General features: G+C 36.2%; 1 protein-coding gene across 1 annotated transcript; it reads right to left on the minus strand.

The window, feature by feature from the left end:
* LOC134249819 (polycystin family receptor for egg jelly-like) lies at positions 1-26,892 on the minus strand. Its single transcript, XM_062732190.1, has 27 exons — positions 26,827-26,892; positions 26,255-26,444; positions 25,523-25,652; positions 25,269-25,439; positions 24,213-24,279; positions 22,872-23,029; positions 21,589-21,789; positions 21,019-21,134; positions 20,113-20,298; positions 19,674-19,882; positions 19,210-19,401; positions 18,238-18,389; positions 16,461-16,587; positions 15,958-16,052; positions 13,480-13,611; positions 13,166-13,257; positions 11,339-11,438; positions 10,695-10,952; positions 10,134-10,287; positions 9,353-9,810; positions 8,454-8,684; positions 7,870-8,156; positions 6,620-7,204; positions 5,072-5,322; positions 1,973-2,286; positions 1,601-1,754; positions 1-1,241 (listed from the first exon to the last, which is right to left on the minus strand). Exons 1-27 carry the CDS (start codon positions 26,879-26,881, stop codon positions 31-33), a joined length of 6,276 nt encoding a protein of 2,091 aa, XP_062588174.1. The 5' UTR covers positions 26,882-26,892; the 3' UTR covers positions 1-30.
* Between the last annotated feature and the right edge of the window lie 500 nt (positions 26,893-27,392).

Consider the following 27,392-nt stretch of genomic DNA (forward strand, 5'->3'; position numbering starts at 1 on the left):
CAGAAAACAAGATGAAAACAAATAACTCTTTCAAGAACATCTTGGCAATAACTGATAAATCTTGTTATAAATGTAGTCCACAACTTCTAACTTGTTCCTCATTTCAGCAATATTTCTCTTTGCCTCCTCAATGGCAAAGTTCAGAATAGCTATGAACACCACTAAAACTGTCCACTGTACCAGAAATATGTACAGGAAGAAAAAGACGGGGCCCAGGTATCTGTTGGCTTGCTGAAGTGAAGGAAAATCTGATTCTCCCAGGGCTAGTCTAAACAGGGTGATGAGGGTCTTTCCCATGTCCATAAATCCCTCAATAGAAGGTCCAAATGCCAACACCGCAAAGTGTCCAAATCCTACTACCACTAGGAAGATTATCACGCTAAAGCCAATCAAGTTTGCTCTGGCTATAGAAAGGGTCTGTGAAAGTAAATACATTCTTGCATTAAATTTCAAAAATTTGAAAAATTTCAGAATCACCAGCGCCACAAGGAAAGCCATGACATAGTTTAGTATCATGTCCCAAGAAATGGCGGTGTAGAAGCTGACAAACTCAGTACTGGTGAGGTAGTCTGACAGTGTACTAGATACCGAGACGAATCGCTGGAAAAACAGGCCAATCACACTGAAGGACAAAATAATCTGAATGATTTCCACAAAGCTCCACGGATCACTGAAGTACTGTGTCCTACCTCCATAGTACAGCTTCCTGATTTCTATATATGAAAACGTCAGAGTAAAAATGACAAAAAATACCTCACAGACCGCAGTAAATATTTCCAGACCATTATCATAACCGTAAAGTTTTGTAGTAAAGATCTGGTAGCTTGGAAATATGGCTCCAATATTGGAGAATTCAAAGAGAATCATGATAACACTGAATAAGTTGACATTAGCATTGTAGGTTGTGAACTCGATGAAGACAGCTCTGGTTCTAAGATCTATCCAGTCTGAGTTTTGTAGGTTGTGTATCACAGACAGAGATTGGGTTACGTTCCCAGCTAAGACCACAGTATACCCCCCACCACTGTAAGTCGCTAACCTCCCCTCGTACGGTATAGTCTTCAGTTTCCAGGAGGACTGGTGGCTCCAGGTGTCAGGGATGGACTTGACTTTGTTGGGGAGGGGTTTCCTCCAGGTCAGGTTATAGTCCCCTGTGTCTTCATCCCCCACCCAGTACTCCCCTGTACAGTCCAACGAAATAGAGAAACTCTTCCTCAGAACATCTGGGAAATCACACGTGTCTGCAAATATCAAGATTAAAAATTCTAAATGATTTCCACACAAACAAAATCTCCCTCAATAAATTTATTCTCTTCAAACTAGAAATCTCCCTCAATAAATTCATTTACAGTAAAACTCGGTTGTAACCAAGTCACTGGCACCTATAAAATTACTTTGCTATATCCGTAATCTGTTATATCCATAAAAGGAATTTGTTAAATTTATATAGCTGGGGATCCAAGATAACTTCGCTTTATCTGTGAATTCGCAATATCCGTGTTCATACTGAACGAGTTTTGCTGTAATATTTGTAATAATTGATTTAATACACAATATTCCCTAATGAGATTTGACACCTTTAATTAGGAATAGTTCTTACCTTGTTTTATCCGGACTTGTCTCAGTCTATACGATCCCAACAGGTAGTATTCACTGATGGACGTGGCTACTGCAGAATTCCCCAGGGACATCTCACCAAGGACTGGCACTATACGCTCTTCAATGTAGGACCAAAATAATTCTACATTAGCCACCTGTAATCAAAATAGAGGAGAACTTAAAATCAATTTAATTTTTGGGGGGTTCTCTCATTCACAATACTTGTCAATAAAGAAAAGAAATTACTTCAATTTTTATATATATAAGGTGCACAAATATCAAATGCAACAGAATCCTTAAATTTGAAATTCATGTTTTAACACAGTTCAGGTTACCATTTTTCCTAAAACCCATGAAATTATCCCAGACTTACGTTGTCAAGTTCCAAGATGTCTGTGGAATATCCTGAGCCATCGATGTAGATAGGAGGATGTCTGGGTTGTACAAATGTATTCTCTAGAAATTTATGCACCCTGTATGAATCGCGGACAGATCGATGTCCATGAGCCATAAAGATGATACATATTATAAAGGTTAAGTACAGCATGATGTCCCTGAGTGTGGCCTGAGTGGCCTCCTCTAGCTTCAGCTGTCTGCGGATTCGGTTCATCAGCCGCTGGGACAGCGGGTCAGGGACGTAGTACCCCTGCCTCCTGTCTATGTCCCTGTACTGCTCCTTCTTTTCTTCTGGAATATTTAGGTCAGTCATAAGTGATTTCACATACCACAGGTACTAGATAAACTAATATTGTATAACTTCACATTGGTTTGGGAAAAAATGTAAAGGAGGCTTATTGAAATACTAGAACTGTCCAAACGGGACAAAATAACCCCCTCTGGGTTTTTCAGAGATAAGTTTATCCATAAGAAAGATATGGACCGGACACAAATTATAAAATTTTTCTTCCAGTGACCTTGAAATTCCCCAGTTGACCTTGGGTCAAGGTCATGACACACTCTTGGGTCATGGACAATCTTTGTGTGAAATGAGAACCTACCAAGTTTATCCATAAGAAGATACGGACCCGACACAAATTATGAAATTTTTCTTCCAGTGACCTTGAACTTCCCCAGATGACCTTGGGTCAAGGTCACGACACACCCTTGGGTCATGGGCAATCTTTGTGTGAAATGAGAACCTACCAAGTTTATCCATAAGAAAGATAAGGACCGGACACGAATTATGAAATTTTTCTTCCAGTGACCTTGAACTTCCCCAGATGACCTTGGGTCAAGGTCATGACACACCCTTGGGTCATGGGCAATCTTTGTGTGAAATGAGAACCTACCTACCAAGCACAGGCACCTGACGTTACTTATTTTTCTGTTAATAAAAAAAATATACACATACCGAATAATAAACAAGGTACCCATCTAAACCCGCCATCTTGGATTTTTGAAGTAGGTCATCACTTGTATTTTCGTCTGAAACTCCATCAAATAAATTCCCTGCAACCATATTCTTTCTGTAGCCAGTCTTTCGAGGTCTAAACTTACGGACACTGCAGCCAGAAAGGCGCATTACACTTGCAAATATTGAAAATCCCTCGTCAAACTCGACCTACTGCTTCAACATTCCGAGAAATCGCCAAAAGGGGGCAAGAAGTTTACATCAATATGCTAATGGGAATTCCGTATTTGTCAGTTTTGTGGTGGATCTAAAGCGGGGTGTCATAATTACTTTGAAATTTTAATGAATATTTCGATTATAGAAATGGAAAAAATGCAAAATGGGAAAAATAAAACACTTCTTATAAATATACCTGTAAAATATACTATATCAATCTATACAGGTCGTTGCGTTCGAAACAATTTTGAATAAAAGAGAGGAGGGGTGCTTAAAAAAAAATCAATAACAAATCATCTAGAGTTAATTGAATCGTTTTCAAAAAACAATAGACTGCAAACCATCTAGTTATATATATGTATACATATATACATGGCATATGCTTAATTGAAAAAGGAGAAGGATCACACTGAAAAAAGGATATGTAATGAAATCAAATATAAGCCTATGCGACATGTTTATGTATAATCTGTCACCAAGAAAAAAATAAAAATGTCGCCATGTCACTACTTTATTGCAATACATAAAATTGATCTCAACATTCCCTGGGATAATTTTAGTGTACAGCTCTCACACACGTGCGTACATACTTATAAAGTCAATCTTCTGCACGGATAGCGCTCAATCAGGGCATCAATAATGACAGTGTTATTAATTATATTTAGTGCATGTAAGTAGGGCCTTACAACCAACTCAATTTGTCTCGAAAATGTTCATTGATCAGCTAGCATGATCAGGCCGATCTTCGACATTTACAAAATATAATCGCTTTATTAATCAAGATATATCGAAATTATTTTGAGAGAAATAAAAAGAATGTTCTTACATGTATATTACATTGTATTATTGTCTGAAATATTGTTTTTGGAATAAGTACTAACTTTCGCCGGTTATTTTTAAAAATAAATCGCACAAATATATTGACCAATCAAAAAAGGGCTTTCCCTAAGAATTTCAAGTAGTATGTAAACTTCCGGCCCCCTTTTGGCGATTTCTCGGAATGTTGAAGCAGTAGGTTGAGTTTGACGAGGGATTTTCAATATTTGCAAGTGTAATGCGCCTTTCTGGCTGCAGTGTCCGTAAGTTTAGACCTCGAAAGACTGGCTACAGAAAGAATATGGTTGCAGGGAATTTATTTGACGGAGTTTCAGACGAAAATACAAGTGATGACCTACTTCGAAAATCCAAGATGGCGGGTTTAGATGGGTACCTTGTTTATTATTCGGTATGTGTATATTTTTTTTATTAAAAGAAAAATAAGTAATGTCAGGTGCCTGTGCTACCAAGTTTATCCATAAGAAAGATATGGACCGGACACGAATAATGAAATTTTTCTTCCAGTGACTTTGAACTTCCCCAAATGACCTTGGATCAAGGTCACGACACACCCTTGGGTCATGGGCAATCTTTGTGTGAAATGAGAACCTACCAAGTTTATCCATAAGAAAGATATGGACCGGACACGAATTATGAAATTTTTCTTCCAGTGACCTTGAAGTTCCCCAAATGACCTTGGGTCAAGGTCATGACACACCCTTGGGTCATGGGCAATCTTTGTGTGGAGTAGTAGATTCTAATGTTCCTCCGTAAGAAAGATATGGACCGGACACGTTTGCACAGACAGACGGACGGACAAGGTGATTCCTATATACTCCCCAAAACTTTGTTTGCGGGGGGTATAATAAATGTAATTTTTTGCATTTCCTACATTAATCTCTTTTTTCTATTCACTTGTACTGGGTTTGACCTGTATCACACTTTTCCTGTTTGGCCCCAACCAATACTGACCTTTACCTGTATTGAACTATGTATTGTATTTACCTGTACAGGCCTTGACCTGTATCACACTTTTCCTGTTTGGCCTCAACCAATAATGACCTTTACCTGTATTGAACTCTGTATTACCTGAACTGGTCTTTCCTCCTTGGATCTCAACAGGTTTCTTCAGAATCATTGTGAATATAAGGGATATGGCTATAACTTTCAGGGGCTGGGTGACAAAGGCACTTTGGAAGAAAGCAGTGAAGAATGACACAAGCCACTCCACACTCTTCTGATAGCCAAACTTAAGGCCGTACAGCATTACAAAGTAAGAGGAGACAACTGACAGAGTGATGACCAGGGTCCAGGCAATGTACACTGTCCACCATGGCAAACTGAAAAACAGTTACTTTCATATCAAAATTTTAAAACAAGAGGCCCATGGGCCACATCGCTCACCTGAGAAGCTTTGACCATTCTGTTCTTTACCAGATTTCACCCTTGTTATACATAATGCATCCCCACCCTATCCCACTGATCATAATTTAGACATTTTGAAATCTACACTACCCCATGATCCTTCCATGGGCACATATGTTTCAGCTTTTTTGGCCCAGTGGTTCCTGAGAAGAAGATTTTCAAAGATTTTTCCTATATATTTCTATGTAAACTTTGATTCCCTATAATGGCCCCGCCCTTCCCCCGGGGGTCATGATTCCTACAATTTAGAATTTACACTACCCCAGAATGCTTCCACATAAGCTTCACTTTTTCTGGCCCAGTGGTTCTTGAGAAGAAAATTTTCAAAGATTTTTCCTATATATTTCTATATAAAACTTTGATTCCCCATTGTGGCCCCGTCCTTCCCCCGGGTGTCATTATTTGAACAATTTAGAATCTACATTATACCAGGATGCTTCCACATAAGTTTCAGCTTTTCTGGCCCAGTGGTTCTTGAGAAGAAGATTTTCAAAGATTTTTCCTATATATTTCTATATAAAACTTTGATTCCCCATTGTGGCCCCGCCCTTCCCCCGGGGGTCATGATTTGAACAATTTAGAATCTACACTATACCAGGTTGCTTCCACATAAGTTTCAGCTTTTCTGGCCCAGTGGTTCTTGAGAAGAAGATTTTCAAAGATTTTTCCTATATATTTCTATATAAAACTTTGATTCCCCATTGTGGCCCCGCCCTTCCCCCGGGGGTCATGATTTGAACAATTTAGAATCTACACTACCCCAGGATGCTTCCACATAAGTTTCAGCTTTACTGGCCCAGTGGTTCTTGAGAAGAAGAATTTTTAATGACCCACCCTATTTTTGTCTTTTCTTGATTATCTCCCCTTGCGAGGGGATATCCCTTCATTTTAACAATTTAAATTCCCCTTTACCCAAGGATGCTTTGTACCAAGTTTGGTTAAAATTGGCCCAGTGGTTCTTGAGAAGAAGTCGAAAATGTGAAAAGTTTACAGACGGACGGCCGGACGGACGGACGACGGACAAAATGTGATCAGAAAAGCTCACTTGAGCCTTCGGCTCAGGTGAGCTAAAAAAGTAACACTTTTTGTATCAATATGAAAATAATAGTTTTTTTGCATAGTCAAAGTGATTATAAAGTAAAATTTATTTTTCTTCTCAAATACCTAACATTTCTGAATGCTTTGTTTCTGTGTAACAGTGTAATGTCTTACATTCCATTCTCCTTTGCGGGCTCCATCTCTTTCTCTGAAGTCTGATCTCCCTCACTAGTCCCGACACTGACTACCGAGTACTTCTCTCTCCTTGCTTTCTTCTTGACTTGAGCCCCTCCCCTCGGTTTCCTCTTAGATTTCAGAAACAGCTGAATGATGAGGATATTTACAGGAAACATGATCAGCCCACTCTGGACCCCTATAACAAGGTCAGATAGAGATACGGTTAGGTATCCCACCTTGGCCTGGTCCGCAGGGTCATCGGTCGGAATTCCGTGAAACATGAGACTGGTCAGCATGGTCATCAGAAGTAGACAGAGGGCACAGGACAGTCGCTGGACACGGGTGAACGTGCTGTAGGAGGGCTTGGACGCAATACTCAGCCAGAGGTGGGAGTCCCGGAGGTCTCGACTGGACTTGAAGAAGAACTGCTGGTTCTTGTGGGACATCAGCTCCTCATCAGAGCAGGACTGCAGCGTGATTTTGAGGGAGACAGACCCCCTGTCCACAGAAATCCAATCACTGTAAAGGAACGTCCATGTCTTCTGGCTCTGTAGGTCCTCAATGAGTATTCTTGATAAGTACCTGATGCACAAAAATTTGCTGCTGATTCTTTGAACTATAATTGATATTGCTTTATTTTGTTCAATATTCTAATATGCCCTAGCCTGTTCCCTTTAAAGGGGCAATGATTTGATGACAAAATCTGAATTTAACCTACCTGAGGATTCTTACTTGACTTGGCATGGCCTTGGGGGTCCTCCATCCCCAGGGTCATAATTTGAACAACTTTGAAATTATATAAGTAGGGAAACTTAAGTTTGATCTTTTCTAGCTTAGTTGTTTACAAGAAGATTTAAAAAAAATAATAATTTGTATTTTCTTTATTATTTTCCTTGAGCATGTTGAGAAAGTGAATAATCTTTATAAAGACAATTTTTGAATTCCCACTTTTCAGGAAAATTCTGTAAACAAGGTTCTGTTTATGTACCATGTTATAATTTTCTTAGCCAATTTCTTAAAAAAAATCCATTTTAGATGGATTTACATTTTGTGATTTCCTGTTGATGCTGGTTTAAGTGCATATTCAACAAAATTTAATGATATGATGTGGATAATAAATAACAGAAATGTTTACCTAATGTTAAAAAACCCCAAGTATTGAAGTAAAGCTTTGTGAATTGTCTTATCCACTAACTGTTAAATTTTTTTTAATATTGAAAACTTTGATTGGTTTTACTATAACTTACCATGCCGGAGATTTTCCTGAGTTGTCATGCCAGACAGACAGACTCTTGATGTCCCCTAAGCTGTGACTAGTGGTAATCAGAAACCAGTCCTCAGACCCCGACATGAAGCACTGTCTCCCGGGTACCGACTCACTCAGGCAGTGCCTGGCGCTGTGACCCCGCGTCCCAGAGAACGATAGACTGACGTTAGCCGAGGTCCCAGCGTCCTTCCACCAGCCAGTGATTACACACACCAGGTAGGCATATCTGTTGTTTGGGTCATTCTCATGGGCAACAATTACTCCTCCCTGCAAAATGTTAATTTAAACATACTTTGCCCCAGACACACTTTGATCACCCTTAAAAAGGGTAAATATTAATTGGTTTAATTTAGAAAATTTTAGAAATTTGAGTTGAAAGCTTACAAATGAAAATCATCCCCCTCCAAATAACAGTACATCTATATCTTTTTAATAAGAGATATTTTTCTTATTATTAAGAAATCACCAAAATTCTTGACGTAAAATACCTCTGCTTCTAAAGATGAACTTGAAAAATTTCAGCAGCAAAAAAAAAAAATCCCCGTACATATCTCTACCCCTTACCCTGTACATGTCCCTTCTATCCTGTTTTGTGGCCCAGGTCAGAAGTGTGAAGTAAATCAACCAGATAATGAGGACTGTGGACACCACCACTGGGTTAGAGAAAAACGTCAGAAATAGGGACGCATCTCCGAAAGGGTCCACAAAGTTAGGCGCCACCAAAAAACTACCGGAGAAAGCTGTGAGGTGATTACACTCACAATGTATAGTCTCAGGAGTTGTCTGTCTTCCTACCTGTAAATACAATAGCATGTCTCTATGATGAGTTCATTTTAAAACTTTGGTTTAAGGGACTCCGACCCTCAGCCAGGAAGGACAACTCTTTAATTTATAATTTAATTCAAAAAGCCTTTAAATGAAGCTTGAAAATTAAATATTTTCATGCAACAATTTTCATTACATGCCTCTCAATGTGCTTGAAGGTTCTTTGCAAAGCTCCATAAATCACTTCTAATTTCATATCATGTTAATAAACATTGGTATCTAAAAATACTTTTTCAGGATAAAAATTTCTACTTTTAATTAGACCTTTCTGAGAAGTTCAAAGAACCTTGAAGCACATTGAGAGGCATATAATGAAAATTGTTTCATGAAAAGATTTAATTTTCAAGCTTCATTTAAAGACTTTTTGAATTAAATTATAAATTAAAGAGTTGTCCTTCCTGGCTGAGGGTCGGAGTCCCTTAAAACAACTAAACCAGTTTAAAATGTATTTCAATTAAAAACCAAATATTTGCATGAAACTTGCACTAATTTGTTCCATTTTCCATAAAGAGACTTTTGAGAATGTATAAGTTAAGAGAGTAGATGTAACACTGGACAAAATCTAGCTAAGACCTGTCAGATCATATTTTTTATGAAACTGTTTGATGATCAATAAATCCTGTTAAGTATCTTTTTACCTGACATCCACCTGAAGACCAGGCATCCCCGGACACATTCCAGTACATACACACAGCAGAGTAACCCTGGATCTCCAACGTCAAGGTCAATACACATGATGTCAAGGACAAACATCCTTTGTTTAATTCCCTATAGTTATCCATTGTTTGATCAACACAGAAACCTATTGCTATGACTCCAGATGGTAAGGAAGTAAAGATGTGAGTAAAGTTGTTAGCTTTATTGAGGGAAATCCCCGCTGATGTGATGTCATAATGACTCACATTAGTACCATTTTGTATTTCCATTGCACTGATTGAAAGGTTAAATGTCAAAGGTTGTATGGTCAAAATGTTGGATCTTTTTTTAGTGACATTTAAATTCAAAACCCGGCAAAGATCATCAGGTGTGCTGTTAAAACTATCAAAACTTGCGGCATTGATGGTAAAATTCTCTTCAGATTTCTCTGCCGTTGGATCTGTGTGATAGAAATGTTTGCTTAAAACAGTTCTGAATAAAATGAAGAGTATGACTTTTTCACAGAATAGTTTTCTTGTTCAAAAGATTCCAAAGTATGAATCTAAACCAAATGAATTCATTCCCTTTTAAACCATTTATTAACATCCATTTCCAACCCATTTTATGAAAAGTTTCTAGTTCTCACAAATAACACATGGTATACTATCTATAAGTATTTCATAAATGCTTGAAATTGAGCTTAGTTTTGCACATTTTGTCTTAAAGCTTACTGCATAATATGCAATATCAATAAAGCCCTATAAAGAATTCTATGGTACTCACTGGTGTTGGAGATGAATATTTGTACTGGATCCGTTAGATCTGTAACATTTACAATTTGTTGTTGGTCATTTCTCAGAGTCATGGAAACCATTGGTGTGGTCAGATTATCAGAGGAAAGGTCCCAGATGAAAGGATTTTTCTCAGTTAGCATTACCTACCAAACACACAAATATGACTAAAAATATGTAAACCATATACTGTAGATCACTAAATTTTCGCGACAACTTATTTTTCGTGAGATTGTAATTGACTCTTTGTAAGCGAGACATAATTTTCACAAATAGTTGTTATTCCTCTATATAATTGTAAGGAATACTTTTATACGCGAGAATTAAATTTTCGCTAACGCATTGTCTCGTGTAATTACTCGAAAATAAAGTTCTCGCGAATAAAAAGTGATTTCAGTACATGTTTCACAATTTTTGTGCTAAGAGAGGTGAATTATTTTTATGTAATAACACTTAAGAGAAGTACAAGATTGATCATGTGAGAAATTACAATCAAAAAAAGAACCATCCATAATGTTTTAAAACCATGTCAAGTTCATGGTTAGTTGATTACCTGAATGCTTGCATACGATGTATTGCTCAACAAGACAGACAACTTGCTATCTGCTGGAATTGTGAAATCACCATAGTTATTCCCCCTACTTAGGTTTAATTCCTTCATTGCTAACTGTGAGGGTGAAGCCTTGGATAGAGCTAGGTTCATTTTACTGGTGGTAAACACCGAGGGATTAGCATCAGGCTTGATAAACTCCATCATTACGTCAGTGATTGTATTTACAGTCCCAAGTAGCTTCTCTGCTGAACTCTTTACCTATAAGATCAAAGCAATTATTTAATATTTATATTGAGAAGAATATTATGAATGTTTTTCAACTATCCTGAACACAAAACAAGTGAGGTAAAGGTTATTTCGAGGATAAAGGTTTGAAAGTTTTGACAAAGATGAATAGCTCTGATCAATTTGTATTTTTTTCTTTCATGAAGATTGATAAAAATTCCATGACCAGATTCAATTCTTGACCAGTTTCATTGAAAGCCAAGTAAATATAAAACAAAAGAGGTTTCAAGGTCTTAGGAAAGGTCAAGGTCAGATTAAAGGCCATAAAAATAATTTAATAACCTTCATCAATCAACCTCAACTCACCTTTCTAGTGTAATATTTGATTGTATAGACTAATATGTTCATACTCAACTCACCTGTCTTTCTAGTGTGTCATTTGCTGGTCCTGAGTGTAATGCCTTGTACCCTGACTTAGTCTTGGTGTCCAGTAACATGGTAATTCCTTCCAACAGTAACCTGGATTATTATGTCAAAATCCAATATATATCAGTCTGAATTTTGATTTAAATATTCAATAGTGTCTTTGAAACTGAGCTTATCACTATATGTGATAGACAGAATAACAAGAGGCCCAGGGGCAACATCGCTCACCTGAGACCTTACCTTAACTGAAAAGTTTACTGAAGGGGGGGGGGGGGGGGCGGCTTGAATTTTAATACTACTTGAGAATGCCTTCATAATAATATAGCATATGGCTTTGCTTTTCTTGATAAAAAGATTTTTTAAAAACATTTTCTTCCTATATATAACTTCATAATAATTTGAATTTGATTCCCCATTGTTTCCGTCCCTACCCCAAAGGGCCATGATTTGAATAATTTAAATCTTCAATACATGAGGATGCTTACATGTCAATATGACTAAACAAAGCTTTTCTGTTCTTGGGATTTTTCCCTTTAATTGGCTTTATTTTTCTACACTACCCGAAAATGCTTCCATATAAATACTAGTATCACTAATCATGGCTTTGATATTCTTGAGGAGATTTTTAAAAATATATTTTAATGTAAAACTTGGATCCCCAATTGTGGCTACACCCAATCCCTGGGGGTCATGATTTGAACAAACTAGAATCTACACTACCTCTGGATGATTCCATATAAATATCACTAATCATGGCTTTGAAGTACTTGAGGAGATGATTTTAAAAGATTTCCCTATCTAGTCCTATGTAAAACTTTGATCAGCCATTTTGGCCCCACCCTACACCCGGGGGTCATGATCTGAACAAATTTGAATCTACACTACCTGAGGATGATTCCACATGAGTTTCATCTTTCCTAACCCAGTGGTTCTTGAGAAGATTTTTCCAATTTTTTCCTATGTAAAACTTTGATCGGCCATTGTGGCCCAACCCCACCCCGGGGGGTCATGATTTAAACAAATTTGAATTACACTACCTGAGGATGATTCCACATGACTTTCATCTTTCCTGGCCCAGTGGTTCCTGAGAAAAAGATTTTTAAAGATTTTCCCTATACACTCCTATGTAAAACTTTGATCGGCCATTGTAGCCCCACCCTACCCCCAGGGGTCATGATTTGAACAAATTTGAATCTGCATTACCTGAGGATGCTTAAACATGAGTTTCATATTTCCTGGCCCAGTGGTTCTGCCCCACCCTACCCCCGGGGGTCATGATTTGAATAAACTTGAATCTACATTACCTGAGGATGCTTCCACATCAGTTTCATCTTTTTTGGCCCAGTGGTTCTTGAGAAGAAGATTTTTTAAAAATGCCATTAATTTCTAACTAATTCATAATTATCTCCCCTTGGAAGAGGGTGTGGCTCTTCATTTGAAGAAACTTGAATCCCCTTCAACTAAGGATACTTTGTGGCAAGTTTGGTTAGAATTGGCCCAGTGGTTCTTGAGAAGAAGATGAAAATGTGAAAAGTTTACAACGATAACGACGACAACAGACAACGGACAAATTTTGATCAGAAAAGCTCACTTGAGCCTTTGGCTCAAGTGAGCTAAAAAGGATGGAATTTAAGACAGATATGTCAAACACTATATCCCCAACCATATACAAAGCTGCCATTTCAAGGCATAATAAATGGATTTTATTTAATAATGAAGTTTATAACTTAATGTGTGTATTATGATAAATGGAAAACAAATAAACACAGTTAAAGAAAAAAATTAAATTTTTTTTTGAGTTTTAAGCTTGTCAGTGCTACCCTGCAGTGGTTTCAGCAGCACTCTGTGTGACGTTGACGGATTGTGTAGAAAAAGCTGTGGTCATTCCATCATATAATTCTACTGCTTTGTCCTAAAATCATACAGATATTTGTGTACTGTTATATTCTTAACATAAATCTGTGAACATTTTCAGAAACTGGAATCTTACTGTTTGCTAATGCTTAGATTCTGGTTACTGATAATTTCAACAAAGAAGTTATACATTTTCCCTGAGTCTTAACTTTTTTTATTGAGTCTCTGATTTTTCCTCACTTTTGGTCCAAAACAAATATTTCATTTCTGTATCCCAGACCTGAGTTTCCTCTGACAGTTCCTCCTGAACCTCAGTGGCTGTGTTGAGGACACTGGTGATAGCGTTAATGTCGATACTTTCTGGGGGTCCCGAGGAGGAGTTGACAAGCACCGCCACAAGGGCACCACGGATCTGAAAGAAAAAACAATTACTAGCACCATCACAACACATTTTTATCTAAAACTGTCCAAACGGGACAAAATACCACCCACTGGGTTTTTTCAGAGGTGAGTTTTTCCATAATAAAGATATGCATCAAACATGAATCAAACAATTTTTCTTTCAGTGACCTTGAACTTGCACAGATGACCTTGGGTCAAGGTCATGACACACCCTTAGGTCATGGGCAATCTTTGTGTGAAATGAGAACCTACCAAGTTTATTCATAAGAAAGATATGGACCGGACACGAATTATGAAATTTTTCTTCCAGTGACCTTGAACTTCCCAAATTAACCTTGGGTCAAGGTCATGGGCAATCTTTGTGTGAAATGAGAACCTACCAAGTTTATCCATAAGAAAGATATGGACCAGACACAAATTATGAAATTTTTTTTCCAGTGACCTTAGGTCATGGGCAATCTTTGTGTGAAATGAGAACCTACCAAGTTTATCCATAAGAAAGATATGGACCAGACACGAATTATGAAATTTTTCTTCCAGTGACCTTGAACTTCCCCTAATGACCTTGGGTCAAGGACATAACACATCCTTAGGTCATGGGCAATCACTGTATGAAATGAGAACCTACCAAGTTTATCCATAAGAAAGATATGGACCGGACACAAATTATGAAATTTTTCTTCCAGTGACCTTGAACTTCCCCAAATGACCTTGGGTCAAGGTCATGACACACCCTTGGGACATAGGCAATCTTTGTGTGGAGTAGTAGATTCTAATGTTCCTCCGTAAGAAAGATATGGACCGGACATGTTTGCACAGACAGACGGACAGCTAGACAGACAGACAGATGGAAAAGGTGATTCCTAAATACCCCCCAAAACTTTATTTGCGGGGTTATAATGAAATCGTTTTCTGAATGAAAGCAGTACATTTTCATCCATTCAACTTCTTAATTAGAACTGTCCAAACGGGACAAAATACCCCCCTGCTGGGTTTTTCAGAAGTGCTAAATCATGAATATTTTATGGATCTAAGAGAAGAGAGAAATGCTAAAACATTTTTAGTGCAAATGTAATTGCTCATTATATTTTTTTTTAAATGAAACGAAGGCGCAGCCTAATAAAAAAAAAAAAATAGACTAAATATACAGACCAGACACGAATCATGAACTTTTTCCGTCAGTGGCCTTGAACTTGCATAAATGACCTTGGTTCAAAGTCATGACACAACCTCAGGTCATAAGCAATGTTTGCGTGAAGTAGTAGATTCAAGTTTTTCCATAATAAAGAAAGATATTGACTGGACAAAAATTATGAAATTTTTCTTCAAGTGACCTTGAACTTCCCCAAATGACCTTGGGTCAAGGTCATGACACACCCTTAGGTCATGAGCAATCTTTGTGTGAAATGAGAACCTACCAAGTTTATCCATAAGAAAGATATGGACCGGACACGAATTATGAAATTTTTCTTCCAGTGACCTTGAACTTTCCAAAATGACCTTGGGTCAAGGTCATCACACACCCTTAGGTTATGAGCAATCTTTGTGTGAAAGTAGAACGTACCAAGTTTATCCATAAGAAAGATTTGGACCGGACATGAATTATGAAATTTTTTCTTACAGTGACCTTGAACTTCCCCAAATGACCTTGGGTCAAGGTCATGACACACCCTTAGGTCATGGGCAATCTTTGTGTGAAATGAGAACCTACCAGGTTTATCCATAAGAAAGGTATGGAACGGACACAAATTATGAATTTTTTCTTCCAGTGACCTTGAACTTCCTCAAATGACCTTGGGTCAAGGTCATGACACACCCTTAGGTCATGGGCAATCTTTGTGTGGAGTAGTAGATTCTAATGTTCCTCCGTAAGAAAGATATGGACCGGACAGGTTTGCACAGACAGACGGACGGACAGCTAGACATACGGACAAGGTGATTCCTATATACCCCCCCAAACTTCGTTTGCGGGGGTTATAAAAAGATAGATTGCTTTTTACCTGAGAAGCATTAATCACTTTACCTTTAATTTGTCCAAGGTCAAATGTTTAATGCCTCTCTCATCAGTTTAAATAAGGCAAAGATCCATTACACATTACTTTACCTTTTTCCACCTTTAAACAAATAGTTAAAGGATGCATTTAAATGTAAAGAGTAACATTTCAAGTACTCAAAACCTAGTTGTGAAGTACTAGAAAATTTTAATAAAAAAGATAATATACCAGGTATGTCCAAATACCTTTTTTTAGATTTTAAAATATTTAATAATTTGAAACACTGAAATGGGGGAGTGAATAAATTTCATCCACATGGCCAGTCAGTCAAGTTTACATTATAATTATATCAGTGTTTATACCTGTGTACGTTGCTCTTGTCTGTGTTGATCTCCTGGACTTGACTCTACATCTTTGTTTAAAGTCACTACCGAGGACCTTAGGACTTGTGTTACAGCTGTTCAAAAGTTCAATAGTTCTGTTTTAATTCAGATGATACAGTAAAAACATCATCAAAGTCACTACCATAGACCTTAGGACTTGTGTTACAGCTGTGCTAAATAGAGATGGCTTTGGCTACTGAGGTCTACACTAACTTATATTTTGCATAGATTGCTTAAATAAAAAGATTTACTTAATCTAATAGGAAACAAAAAATGTTTACTCAGTGAAGATGCAATAGGAATTGTAAACTTAAGTCTGCCTTCAAAACAAGTAGTCAACTTTTACTTTTTTTAATTGATATATCATTACATTATTGAAAGTATAGATAAAGTAGTGCTAATAAAGCAAAAATTTCAAAAGTCAACTTGATATTTTTTTTTCAGATATAGTAACTTTGTTATTTTTCTGACTGCCACATTACCTGACTGTTTCCCTGCAGCCAGAAGATCATTAAGGATGCCGGCAGAACTGGAATTTCCCAGCACACTCTCAGATATCACATCTATAACATCCAAACTCTGTCCAGGATTGGCCTCCAATGGCTGTACCTAAATTTGATAATTATATAACAATTTATACACAGTAGGAATTTGTATTTGTCAAGAAGACAAAAAATCACAATTATCTTTTCTATTCCAAGTAATCAATTCAGTGGAAACCTCATTCTGATTCCAGATAAATATATATATGATTTATTTCAGATTTTTTTCTCATGCTTTTGATTTTATATATGCATATGCTAATGAACTTGACCTCATAAACTGATACTGAAACAAGTCTTATGGGCTACAATGCTCATTTGAGTCAATATTTTTCAACATTACCTAAAGATGCTTCAATATAAATACTGTAAACCAACTTTTATTCGCGTGCGAGAAATATTCGCGAAGTTTGCGAGAGCCTTGTCATCACGAATATTTCTCACTACGAACCGGTCCTTAAATCCTCTGTGTCTATTAACAACAGATCAAAAAAGACCTAATTGCGAAAATTAATCGTTGCGAAGTAGTTTTCCCCTGGTAAATCGCGAAATAAAGTGATTGTGAATAAAAGTTGGTTTACAGTATGACCTAACATATCACTTTCTTTTTCTTGAGAAGAAATTTAATGACTTTTCCCTTTATAATTGTTAAAAGTTGTTCCCTCATTGTGACCACAACCAACCCCAAATGGGTCATGATTTGAAGAAACTTGAATTTACACTACTTTCATTATCAAAATGACTAAATATGGCTTTGTAGTTCTTAGGACAAATTAAGACTTTCTATGATTTTTTCTGATATTCTAAATTGTGTGCGGCACTGTTGCTTTTTGCAGTACAATAGAAAATACATATTTGAATAAAGTTTAAATATTTGGTTAAAAACATATGCTGACTACATCCTTTAGTTGTTACCTGTACAGTAATGGGTGTGGCTGACATTAGACCTTCACTGTCTATACATCTCACACTCAGTCTGTTACCTGTACAGTAATGGGTGTGGCTGACATTACACCTTCACTGTCTATACATCTCACACTCAGTCTGTTACCTGTACAGTAATGGGTGTGGCTGACATTAGACCTTCACTGTCTATACATCTCACACTCAGTCTGTTACCTGTACAGTAATGGGTGTGGCTGACATTAGACCTTCACTGTCTATACATCACACACTCAGTCTGTTACCTGTACAGTAATGGGTGTGGCTGACATTACACCTTCACTGTCTATACATCTCACACTCAGTCTGTTACCTGTACAGTTATGGGTGTGGCTGACATTAGACCTTCACTGTCTATACATCTCACACTCAGTCTGTTACCTGTACAGTAATGGGTGTGGCTGACATTAGACCTTCACTGTCTATACATCTCACACTCAGTCTGTTACCTGTACAGTAATGGGTGTGGCTGACATTAGACCTTCACTGTCTATACATCTCACACTCAGTCTGTTAACTGTACAGTTATGGGTGTGGCTGACATTAGACCTTCACTGTCTATACATCTGACACTCAGTCTGTTACCTGTACAGTAATGGGTGTGGCTGACATTAGACCTTCACTGTCTATACATCTCACACTCAGTCTGTTACCTGTATAGTAATGGCCGTGGCTGACATTAGACCTTCATTGTCTATACATCTCACACTCAGTCTAATGGGTGTGGCTGACATTAGACCTTCACTGTCTATACATCACACACTCAGTCTGTTACCTGTACAGTAATGGGTGTGGCTGACATTAGGCCTTCACTGTCTATACATCTCACACTCAGTCGCTGTGTGTAGTTATCCTCCCCTGGGCCTTCACTCAGATACAAGGGAGAAATCACAGCCTCATCAGACTTCATTAGCTCTGTCTCCTTACCTATATTGTAAGTACAGTCAGTTTTTTTTTAAATACAGCACAGTCTTTACAAAGCTCACCACTATAAAGGCAAGGGGAGCTTATTAAGGTTTTTAAACAGAGCCAACTCCAATCCCAAGTAATTTAAAATTGTCCGTAGCACTAAGTCCCAACTTGCATGAATGTTGCATCAAGGGATTGACACTTAATCAGACAACGCTTTTGTTGTGAGACTTTGCCTTTATTGAGGTAAGCTTTGGAAAGACTTGATTTGAACTGGCCTGTTTTTAAAGTAAAAATGCTATTATTGCAAATATTGCTTGAAAGTATACACTACAACCAAAATAGTGATGCATTGTGTTATGGCACTATTGAATCTGACTGAAATACAATTGTGAAATCCAAATCCAAAGAATCTGCCTCCTGCATTTTTAGAGATCTGGCCAAATTCTCTGATGTAAATTGCTGAATAGGTGGACGTCAAACAACACAACATTAAAAATGGGCAAAAATTTGTGCTTACTGAGCTAAGTATTAACTTTTCATGAACAAATGCAATTAAAATATTCTCAAAAGATTGTAGATCCAGGAGGTAATTGCAGAAAAAAAGTTCTCTAGATCAATGTCCACTCTTCTCCTTTTAAAGGAGATTCTAGACAAAAGAAGTACAGTAAAACTCAGTTATATAGAAGTCAGTGGGACCTTAAATACTGCTATTTTAAGAATGGAATTCTTGAAACCCGTATCATAGAACATAGGGAAAAGTATTCTATGGAAATCATTAAAAGTTCTCTTTAAGTATAAGATTTCCTTTACTGTAACTCTTACATGGTCTATTTACCTGAAGGCTGTCTCTGATAAACAACATAAGTCAAGGGGAGATCTGGGTCTGTGAACCCCTGACAGGACACATTAAATGCTGTCACCAGGGAGTAACCAGACTGGGGGGTAATGGTGCAATTCCCCGGGGTAGGGGGTAGGTTCACAGTCAGATTATACTGTACTGACTCATTCCTGCCACTGGGAAAGATTCCTAATAAATACAAAATATCATAAATCATTTACCTATTTAAACAGATGTTGTCCGATTGAGAAGAGTTTGATTGTAAAAAAAAAAAAAAATACCCTTTAGAAAGTGATAACTTTTCTTTTTACAACATTTCAATTCCTTTTTTAACATTTAAGAATGATTAATTTTAATCTTCACCTGGATCAAACTTATAACATCTGACTGATATTAAAAAAAAGAAATGTTTGTAGGATCTATTACAAACTGAAGTCTATAAATTGCATAATTATAAGTACCTGTATAGAATATTTCTTGATATTCATAGCTCTCATTAACAGAGATACTAAACTTAGAACCATTCTGTGGAGGGTCTGCACCAATCAGCACGTCACACTGAGTGCCACACCCATACACAGTCCAGGCATGAGAAGTACACGGAACACACAGACTCTGTAGTACCAGGGTCTGACCAGGTACAGCCTTAACGTCACAGTTAGACAGGCACCTAAAACAGAATTCTGATAGGGCTAATAAAGACATTTAGACAAGGTACAGCCTTAACTTTACAGTTAGACAGGCACCTAAAACAGAATTCTGATAGGGCTAACAAAAGTATTAGATAATTCATGTGAAATTGGGGGCAGGGTATGAGTATGAGTATGTCAACCAAAAATAAAAAAAAGAATAAAATTAATTTTTCTAGACCAAAATTTTTTATCAATTTTCCGAACTTACTTTAGCTGGAATAGTGCTTGCTCATTTGTTATGTTTGTTGCGGAATTTAACGAAATATTTGTTTGCTCATTTGTTGTGTTTGTAGAGGAATTTAACAAAATATTTGTGGCTTCTTGCTCCAGTTCCCAGAATTCTGTTGGATGGCTATAATTCCCTCTGGTAACAACTGACTGGCCTTTACAGTGACTGAAATAAAGTAAAATAAACTCAGTCTTAAGTCTCTTTTACTGTGCTGTTATTAAACATGCATTGGAGAAAAAAGCAGAATAGCCATAGAAACGGAGAGAACTAGCAATTTCAATGACACCTTCCTCCTAACACTGTGCCATGCAGGCCTACAAGTTTGTACTTATAACAAAGGAAAAATGCAAAAGCACTTGGTCTTAAAACTTAATTTGCAACAGCAATAAAATAGAATAATGATGCTTGGTTTGATCTCTTTTGTAGCAAAGTCTTTGATATCAAACTAAACTGAAAGAGGAATATAGCCTTTGAAAGAATTTTGCAGAAATTTTTAAACAGAATTATGTACTTTTAGTATAGTCTATTAATGTGCCTAGTAATATTTAATTCAGACCAAAATTGTAGAAGGAGCATCATTATGAAAGTTTTTTTTTACAGAAATTTATTTCAAAGTAACCATGGCAGCATATTGTTCATTGAAATCATAAAGCCTTTTATAGAATCATGCATATTAGTGTAGCCTTCTTGAGTGCCAAGTTATATAGAAATCAGACGAATTAAAACTGCAGGAGTAGCATTTCGAAAAAAGTTTTACAAACAGAATAAGAGACAACAACCCGGTAACCCCTTACTCTTGCGTATATATTTCTGGTCTCGGACCAGAAGAGCTAAAAATGAAAAGCATGATTGTAATAGCAACCCACGGGACCTGAATGTGTTTACCTTGTATTTGACAGTTTTGTTGAAATCATAATGTCATGTGTTATAATATCCTGAATATATGAACAGTCCTGATCCCGGACGTTTGTTACGTCACTACATCCTACCACAAAGTACCCCTGTAAAAAAAAAGTAGGCAATCACCAGGCACAATGTATAAATCTCTCTCTTTACACACAACACATACATGTCAGCAATGTTTTCTTGACGAGAAAAACTGTAAGATAGGATAAAATACTGTAAACCAACTTTTATTCGCGTGGGAGAAATTTTTGCGAGGTTCGCGATAACCTCGTCATCACAAATTTTCTTTGCCGTGAACTGCCGGGTCCTTAAACTTTATGTGTCCATCAACAAAAGATCCAAAAAAGGCTTGATCGCAAAAAATTATCGTCTCAAGCTATTTTATCCCTGGTAAATCGCAAAATAAAGTCATCATAAGTAAAAGTTGGTTTATAGTTCATGCAGGATATCAAAGAATAAATGGACTTAAAAAAAATACACAACTTCATTATTAATACTGTTCAATTCAAGTGATATGACTGTTGTATAAAACATAAGATAAAAACAAACCAGTACTGTGACCACTGTAGCATTGATTGCTGAATTGAGGACTACAGTAAGGTTGACTCCGTACACCCCTAGGGTAAGATCTGCCTGCTGAGACCCCACTGTTAGAGTCAGGGAGGACCTGTTCAGGGGTGTTGTGGGTAAGACCAGAGACTTGGAGAATTCTGATATTGTTGTAAATAATCCATAGAGGTAATGAACAGTCTGGAGACAAAAACAAAATTAGGGGCATTATAATCTAGTTTTTCATAGACATGTAATCAAATACATGTGTATCAATACATAATATAGAATGTAGCTCCAAAAGAAAAATGGTACAATGTAATTAGTATACTTTAATTATGTGTAAAGTTGAATTCTGTTATCGAAAACACATCTAACTCAACACCATGGACATTCCAAAGTCCCAATCATTTCTTAAAGTAATTTAGACAATCTAAAAAAAAAAAATTATTTGTTTGCCCTCTCACGACGAACTGACTAAATATGCCCAACTAGATATATTTTTTTTAATTCCATGATCCAATCTTTTTTTCTTTTTATTCTGCTTATCCAGTCAACAAATATCTTGAAATTTACTGGAAAAAAGATTTTCCAACCTAACTGTCTCAGCAAATTTCCACAGAGTTAAGGAGAAGGCAAGCAAACATTATTTTATGAATGAACTTTAAACCTCCATTTTTAGAACCTTCAGATATCTTGTGTGTTTTTGGCCACATTAAGATAAAGAAAACAGGCCAAAAATGATCTAAACATACCCATTGACAAGCTATTTACAAATAAGTAATGAAAAGCTATTGATTTTCTTATAAATCAAACATACCCACTGATAAGCTATTTAAACATACCCACTAATAAGCAATTGACAAGCTATATAAACATACCCACTGATAAGCTACTGACAAGCTATATAAACATACCCAATGACAGGCTACTGACAATCTATATTAACATACCCAATCACAAGCTATATAAACAATACCCATCATTAGCTATATAAACATACTCACTGATATGCGACTGACAAGCTATATAAACATACCCACTGATAAGCTATATAAACATACCCACTGATAAGTTATATAAATATACCCACTGTTAAGCTACTGATAAGTTATATAAACATACTCACTGATAAGCTATATAAACATTCCCACTGATAAGCTACTGATAAGTTATATAAACATACCCACTGTTAAGCTACTGATAAGTTATATAAACATACCCACTGTTAAGCTACTGATAAGCTTTATAAACATACCCACTGATAAGCTTTATAAACATACCCACTGATAAGCTATTTGAGGATCTGAGGAACAGTTGCGTATGAGCTCAGCAGTGATGGTGACCTCTGACCCCGTCCAGTGACACAGCTGATTCAAGTTGTCTGTCAGGTTCCATGCAGTTAGGGTAAAATTACACAGTTCTGTCATATCACAGCTTTCTTCAAAACACATTGTCAAATATTAATTATGCATGACATTGTCTAATATTAATTTATGCATATGCACGTTAATGTGCTTTATATGAAGGAGTGACTGATTTTCCATACATGGATTTTTCTGACTGCTTCCAATTTTCTTTTGTTCAATTCTATATAGTTCAAATTTTGAAATATTAATTTTAAGTGAAGTTGAAACTTGAAAGAAGAAAGTACAGTTTGGACTGTATTGTGCCCTAAAAATTTTATGTTCTTAAAAAGTTATTAAATTGGCTTTAACATGATTTAAAGAGATTAATATGATAAAACATTAAAGAATTTGGCATGATTGATGCCCATTCTGGAAATATGATGTCATTAATATGGTACATTTCTAATTCTAATGTAAAAAAGCCTCAAAATGACTCATTTCTGAGGTTATTTCATTTTATTTTTTGTAAATACATTTATTCTGACTTCTAGTATAATCAACCTGAAGGAAAGATGAACACTGTAAAAAATTCATTAATTTTTAATCTAAAAGAAAGGACTTTATTCGGTAATAACCAATATTTGCCCCCAAAATCAAACTTTGACGGAGTAATATTTCATTATGTTCTTAAACAGGGGGATACATGCTGACTTCAAAGCACTGAATATTTTCATTAGCAATGATGTCATATGATTGAAATGACGTCAGTAAAACAACGTAAATTTAAAAATTCCATGATTTCTATAGAAAAATGTAAATATTGCGTTGATATTTTAAGTAAAAATCACCAAGCGCAGGTCTGCGCAGGCTCAATATTTTCAAATATTGTGTAGAATGATAATATCAATTAAATATGCAAATATGGTTCCTGAGCAGACCTGTGCTCTATCAATTCTATAGCTAAAATTATGGGAATTTGGTCCATTTTGTCCTTCTTCTAAAAAATAATGCAAAATCAGACTAGTTTGTGACGTCATAAAAACAAAAATTGTGAATAATCTACTTTGAAATGATAATTATGTTCTGTTAATTTATATTTTTCATACAATTTATACAATTCAACACATTTTAAGAATTTTTCAAAATATGACTTTCGTGGGGGCAAAGATATGCAATGTACCGAATATAGATCTTTCCAAATTTATTTTAACAGATGAACAAAAAACAACAGTAACAAAAAAACCCAGAGTAACATTAAGAAGACTGCAGAATTACTTAGAAGTCCTCCCCTCAGTTTATCTACCATCACTGTGTCCAGTGACAATCTGTACTCTTTGTATAACTGTATTGGGAAATGTATGAAGCCTTTAGAATGAGATGTACTGACTTTTTATCAAGTTAATTAAAAAAAAAATCTTTTTTAGGTTTGCAGAGAGAAACTGTAAAACTTGTTATAACAAAATCCTGGGGACTTTTGAATTTACTTTGCTATATCCATAATTCTATAAATCTGTTATGAATTCTATAAATTAAGTATAGGGAATGAGCAATACACAATGACATGTTCCCATGTAGGAGGAATAAAGACAGACACCTAACCAATTATTGAATAAGCTGTTCTGGTGGTCTCTAACCAGCAGAGCTAAAAAAACACTAGACAGTCTTTAACTAGAACTGTCCAAACGGGACAAAATACCCCCCGCTGGGTTTTTCAGAAGTAAGTTTTTCCATAAGAAAGATATGTATCAAACATGAATTATGAAATTTTTTTCCCAGTGACCTTGAAGTTCCCCAAATGACCTTGGGTCAAGGTCATGACACACCCTTGGGTCATGGGCAATCTTTGTGTGAAATGAGAACCTACCAAGTTTATCTATAAGAAAGATATGGACCGGACACGAATTATGAAATTTTTCTTCCAGTGAGCTTGAAGTTCCCCAAATGACCTTGGGTCAAGGTCATGACACACCTTGGGTCATGGGCAATCTTCGTGTGGAGTAGTAGATTCTAATGTCCCTCCGTAAGAAAGATATGGACCGGACACGATTGCACAGACAGATGGACAGCTCGACAGACGGACAGACAGACGGACAAGGTGATTCCTATATACCCCCCCAAACTTCGTTTGCGGGGGTTATAATTAGTTACCTCTATAGAGTACCATTATAATAAGTCATTTACAATAGAGTACCATAATAATTAGTCACTTACAAGAGAGTACCATAATAAGTAGTCACTTACAAGAGAGTACAATAATAATTAGCCACTTACAAGAGAGTACCATAATAATTAGCCACTTACAAGAGAGTACCATAATAATTAGCCACTTACAAGAGAGTACCATACTCTTCTCCCCCTGAACGTCAGTTCCCGGACACAACCACTGAAAGGCAGAATGGTGGGACTCTCCAAGGTCAATACTGAGGGGGTGTGGTAGCCTCCCAAGTATAACTTCTCACTCAAGCAAATATTATCTGGTGGCCAAAATCCAAGTTTCTCACTCTAAAAAGCAAAAACAAATCATTCATTCAAAGTTACTTGAAAATGTTCCTTTCATTTCATCAAATATTACTTAAGTAAATTACCTTAACGACAGGATGGTCATTTAGAGTAAGTCTAATTCGACGGTTTGTCTTTGTTAAAGTGAGGTTATTCCAGTTGTCATATTGTACAGGATGTATGCTCTCAATCTTGAAGAATTTACTAGAATTCAACCTGGAAAATTAAGTCCAAATTTTCTCAAGCAAAGAGATATAGTTCTACAGCTAAAATAGACAGCGATTCCCTTATCATGAGCTACAACAAAATGCCAACATTTTGTATAAATATTTATCAATAAGCCTTTTTTAGCTCAGATGAGCTAAAAAATGTTCTGTGCCTGTAAAGTTAAAATTGGCTGAGTGGCTTTTATGAAGTCCAAAATGTGAAAAGTTTAGTTAGAGAGACAGCTATTCAGACTCTGGACATAAGGTGACCAGAAAATCTCAACTGAACTTTCAGGGTTTTTTTAAAATTCTTATTTACCAGCTAACACTCAATTTTGCCTTTATTTTGATATTTTAATCACAAAAACAGTCAATTTAACCCCTACAGTACTACCTACCTTTTTAATTATGCAACAAAATGAAAACATAATGACTGTATGCTATTCCAAACTAATTTAAAACATTATAAATGTTCTTCTAGGAACATTGCATATTAATGTTTTTGAAACTTTTCATCCAAAGGTCATTAACCTTTGTTTAATTTTTGAGAAAATTGATACTTCCATGGAATAGTATAAGTATGGATTATAAGTAGTACAAAACTGTTCTTACCAAAATACGACATGCTTGTTGACTAGGGAGACAGAGTAAAATTGCATTAAATTCTGACAGCGTTGAATCAGAATTAAGCCATCCTTTTTGTAAGACTTGAATCTCATTTCTAGAGTAAAGGCGTTAAGGTCCTGTTTTCCCAGAGTGACATCTAGTGCCAGGTAATTCTGTCCATTGAAACCAAAGTCACCTAAAAAGACACCAACCAATACATTGTAAAATCTATTAATCTATGACAGGCTGAAAAATTATATGAACTTTTAAAAAATATTTATATTACTTGCTTATTATATAATTGTTTAACAATAAAAGTTTAATTTTTCCAATATATTTGATGTTTGTTTTGTTTTGTTTTTTTTTTTGGGGGGGGGGGGGGGGGGGTTATGCTGCCCTGAAATGACTCATGTAGCCACTTCATCTGCGGGTCCTTTGTCCCATAGAAAATAATTTTACAAATATCTATAGATGGACAGACAGACACAAAGACATGCCAATTACAAAATATCTCCCTAAACTTTGTGTATGTGTATCTATATGTGTGTAGGGAGTGGGGGTATATTAAATACTTGTACCTTGACAATTTATACATGATGTGTTGAAATACAAGTATCCTCCTGTAAGAATCATCCAATTTAAGGCTACCTATAGCATGTAAACAAAGAGTACATTTTAATGACATCATTCTTGAAGATATGCATGAACATTATAATGGAAAATTACATGATGTCGTTGATCAATCTTCATGATTATCGGTATCTGGACAGTGATTGGAAAAGGCTTACGCCATGTGGCATAATCGAATTGAAGTGAAAATTTTTCCATTAACATACAGCATATAAAGTAGAAATTTTAGCAAGACATAAATTTTGCCTTCTGTCCTTAAAAATTGGTATTTTATTTTTAGTGAGATGTAATTTGAGTGATTTTGAAATGCACACTAAAGAAACTACATGTATTACAAATAAAATACAATTATTTTTTAGGGGTATTCAATTTTATCAATCTCAGCATCCTCGCTAATCATGGCTTATGCCAAAATCAAATTCTCATTAAACAAGTGAGGACAAGGTAGCTGCAGATCTGTAGCGTTATGGTTTTATATATTTGTCTTTGACCATAATGCTACAGATCCTGTAAT

Source organism: Saccostrea cucullata, unplaced genomic scaffold (genome assembly GCF_032062105.1).
Source record: "Saccostrea cucullata isolate Sc308-1 unplaced genomic scaffold, CSIRO_AGI_Scuc_v1 ctg160, whole genome shotgun sequence".
Lineage (NCBI taxonomy): Eukaryota > Metazoa > Mollusca > Bivalvia > Ostreida > Ostreidae > Saccostrea > Saccostrea cuccullata.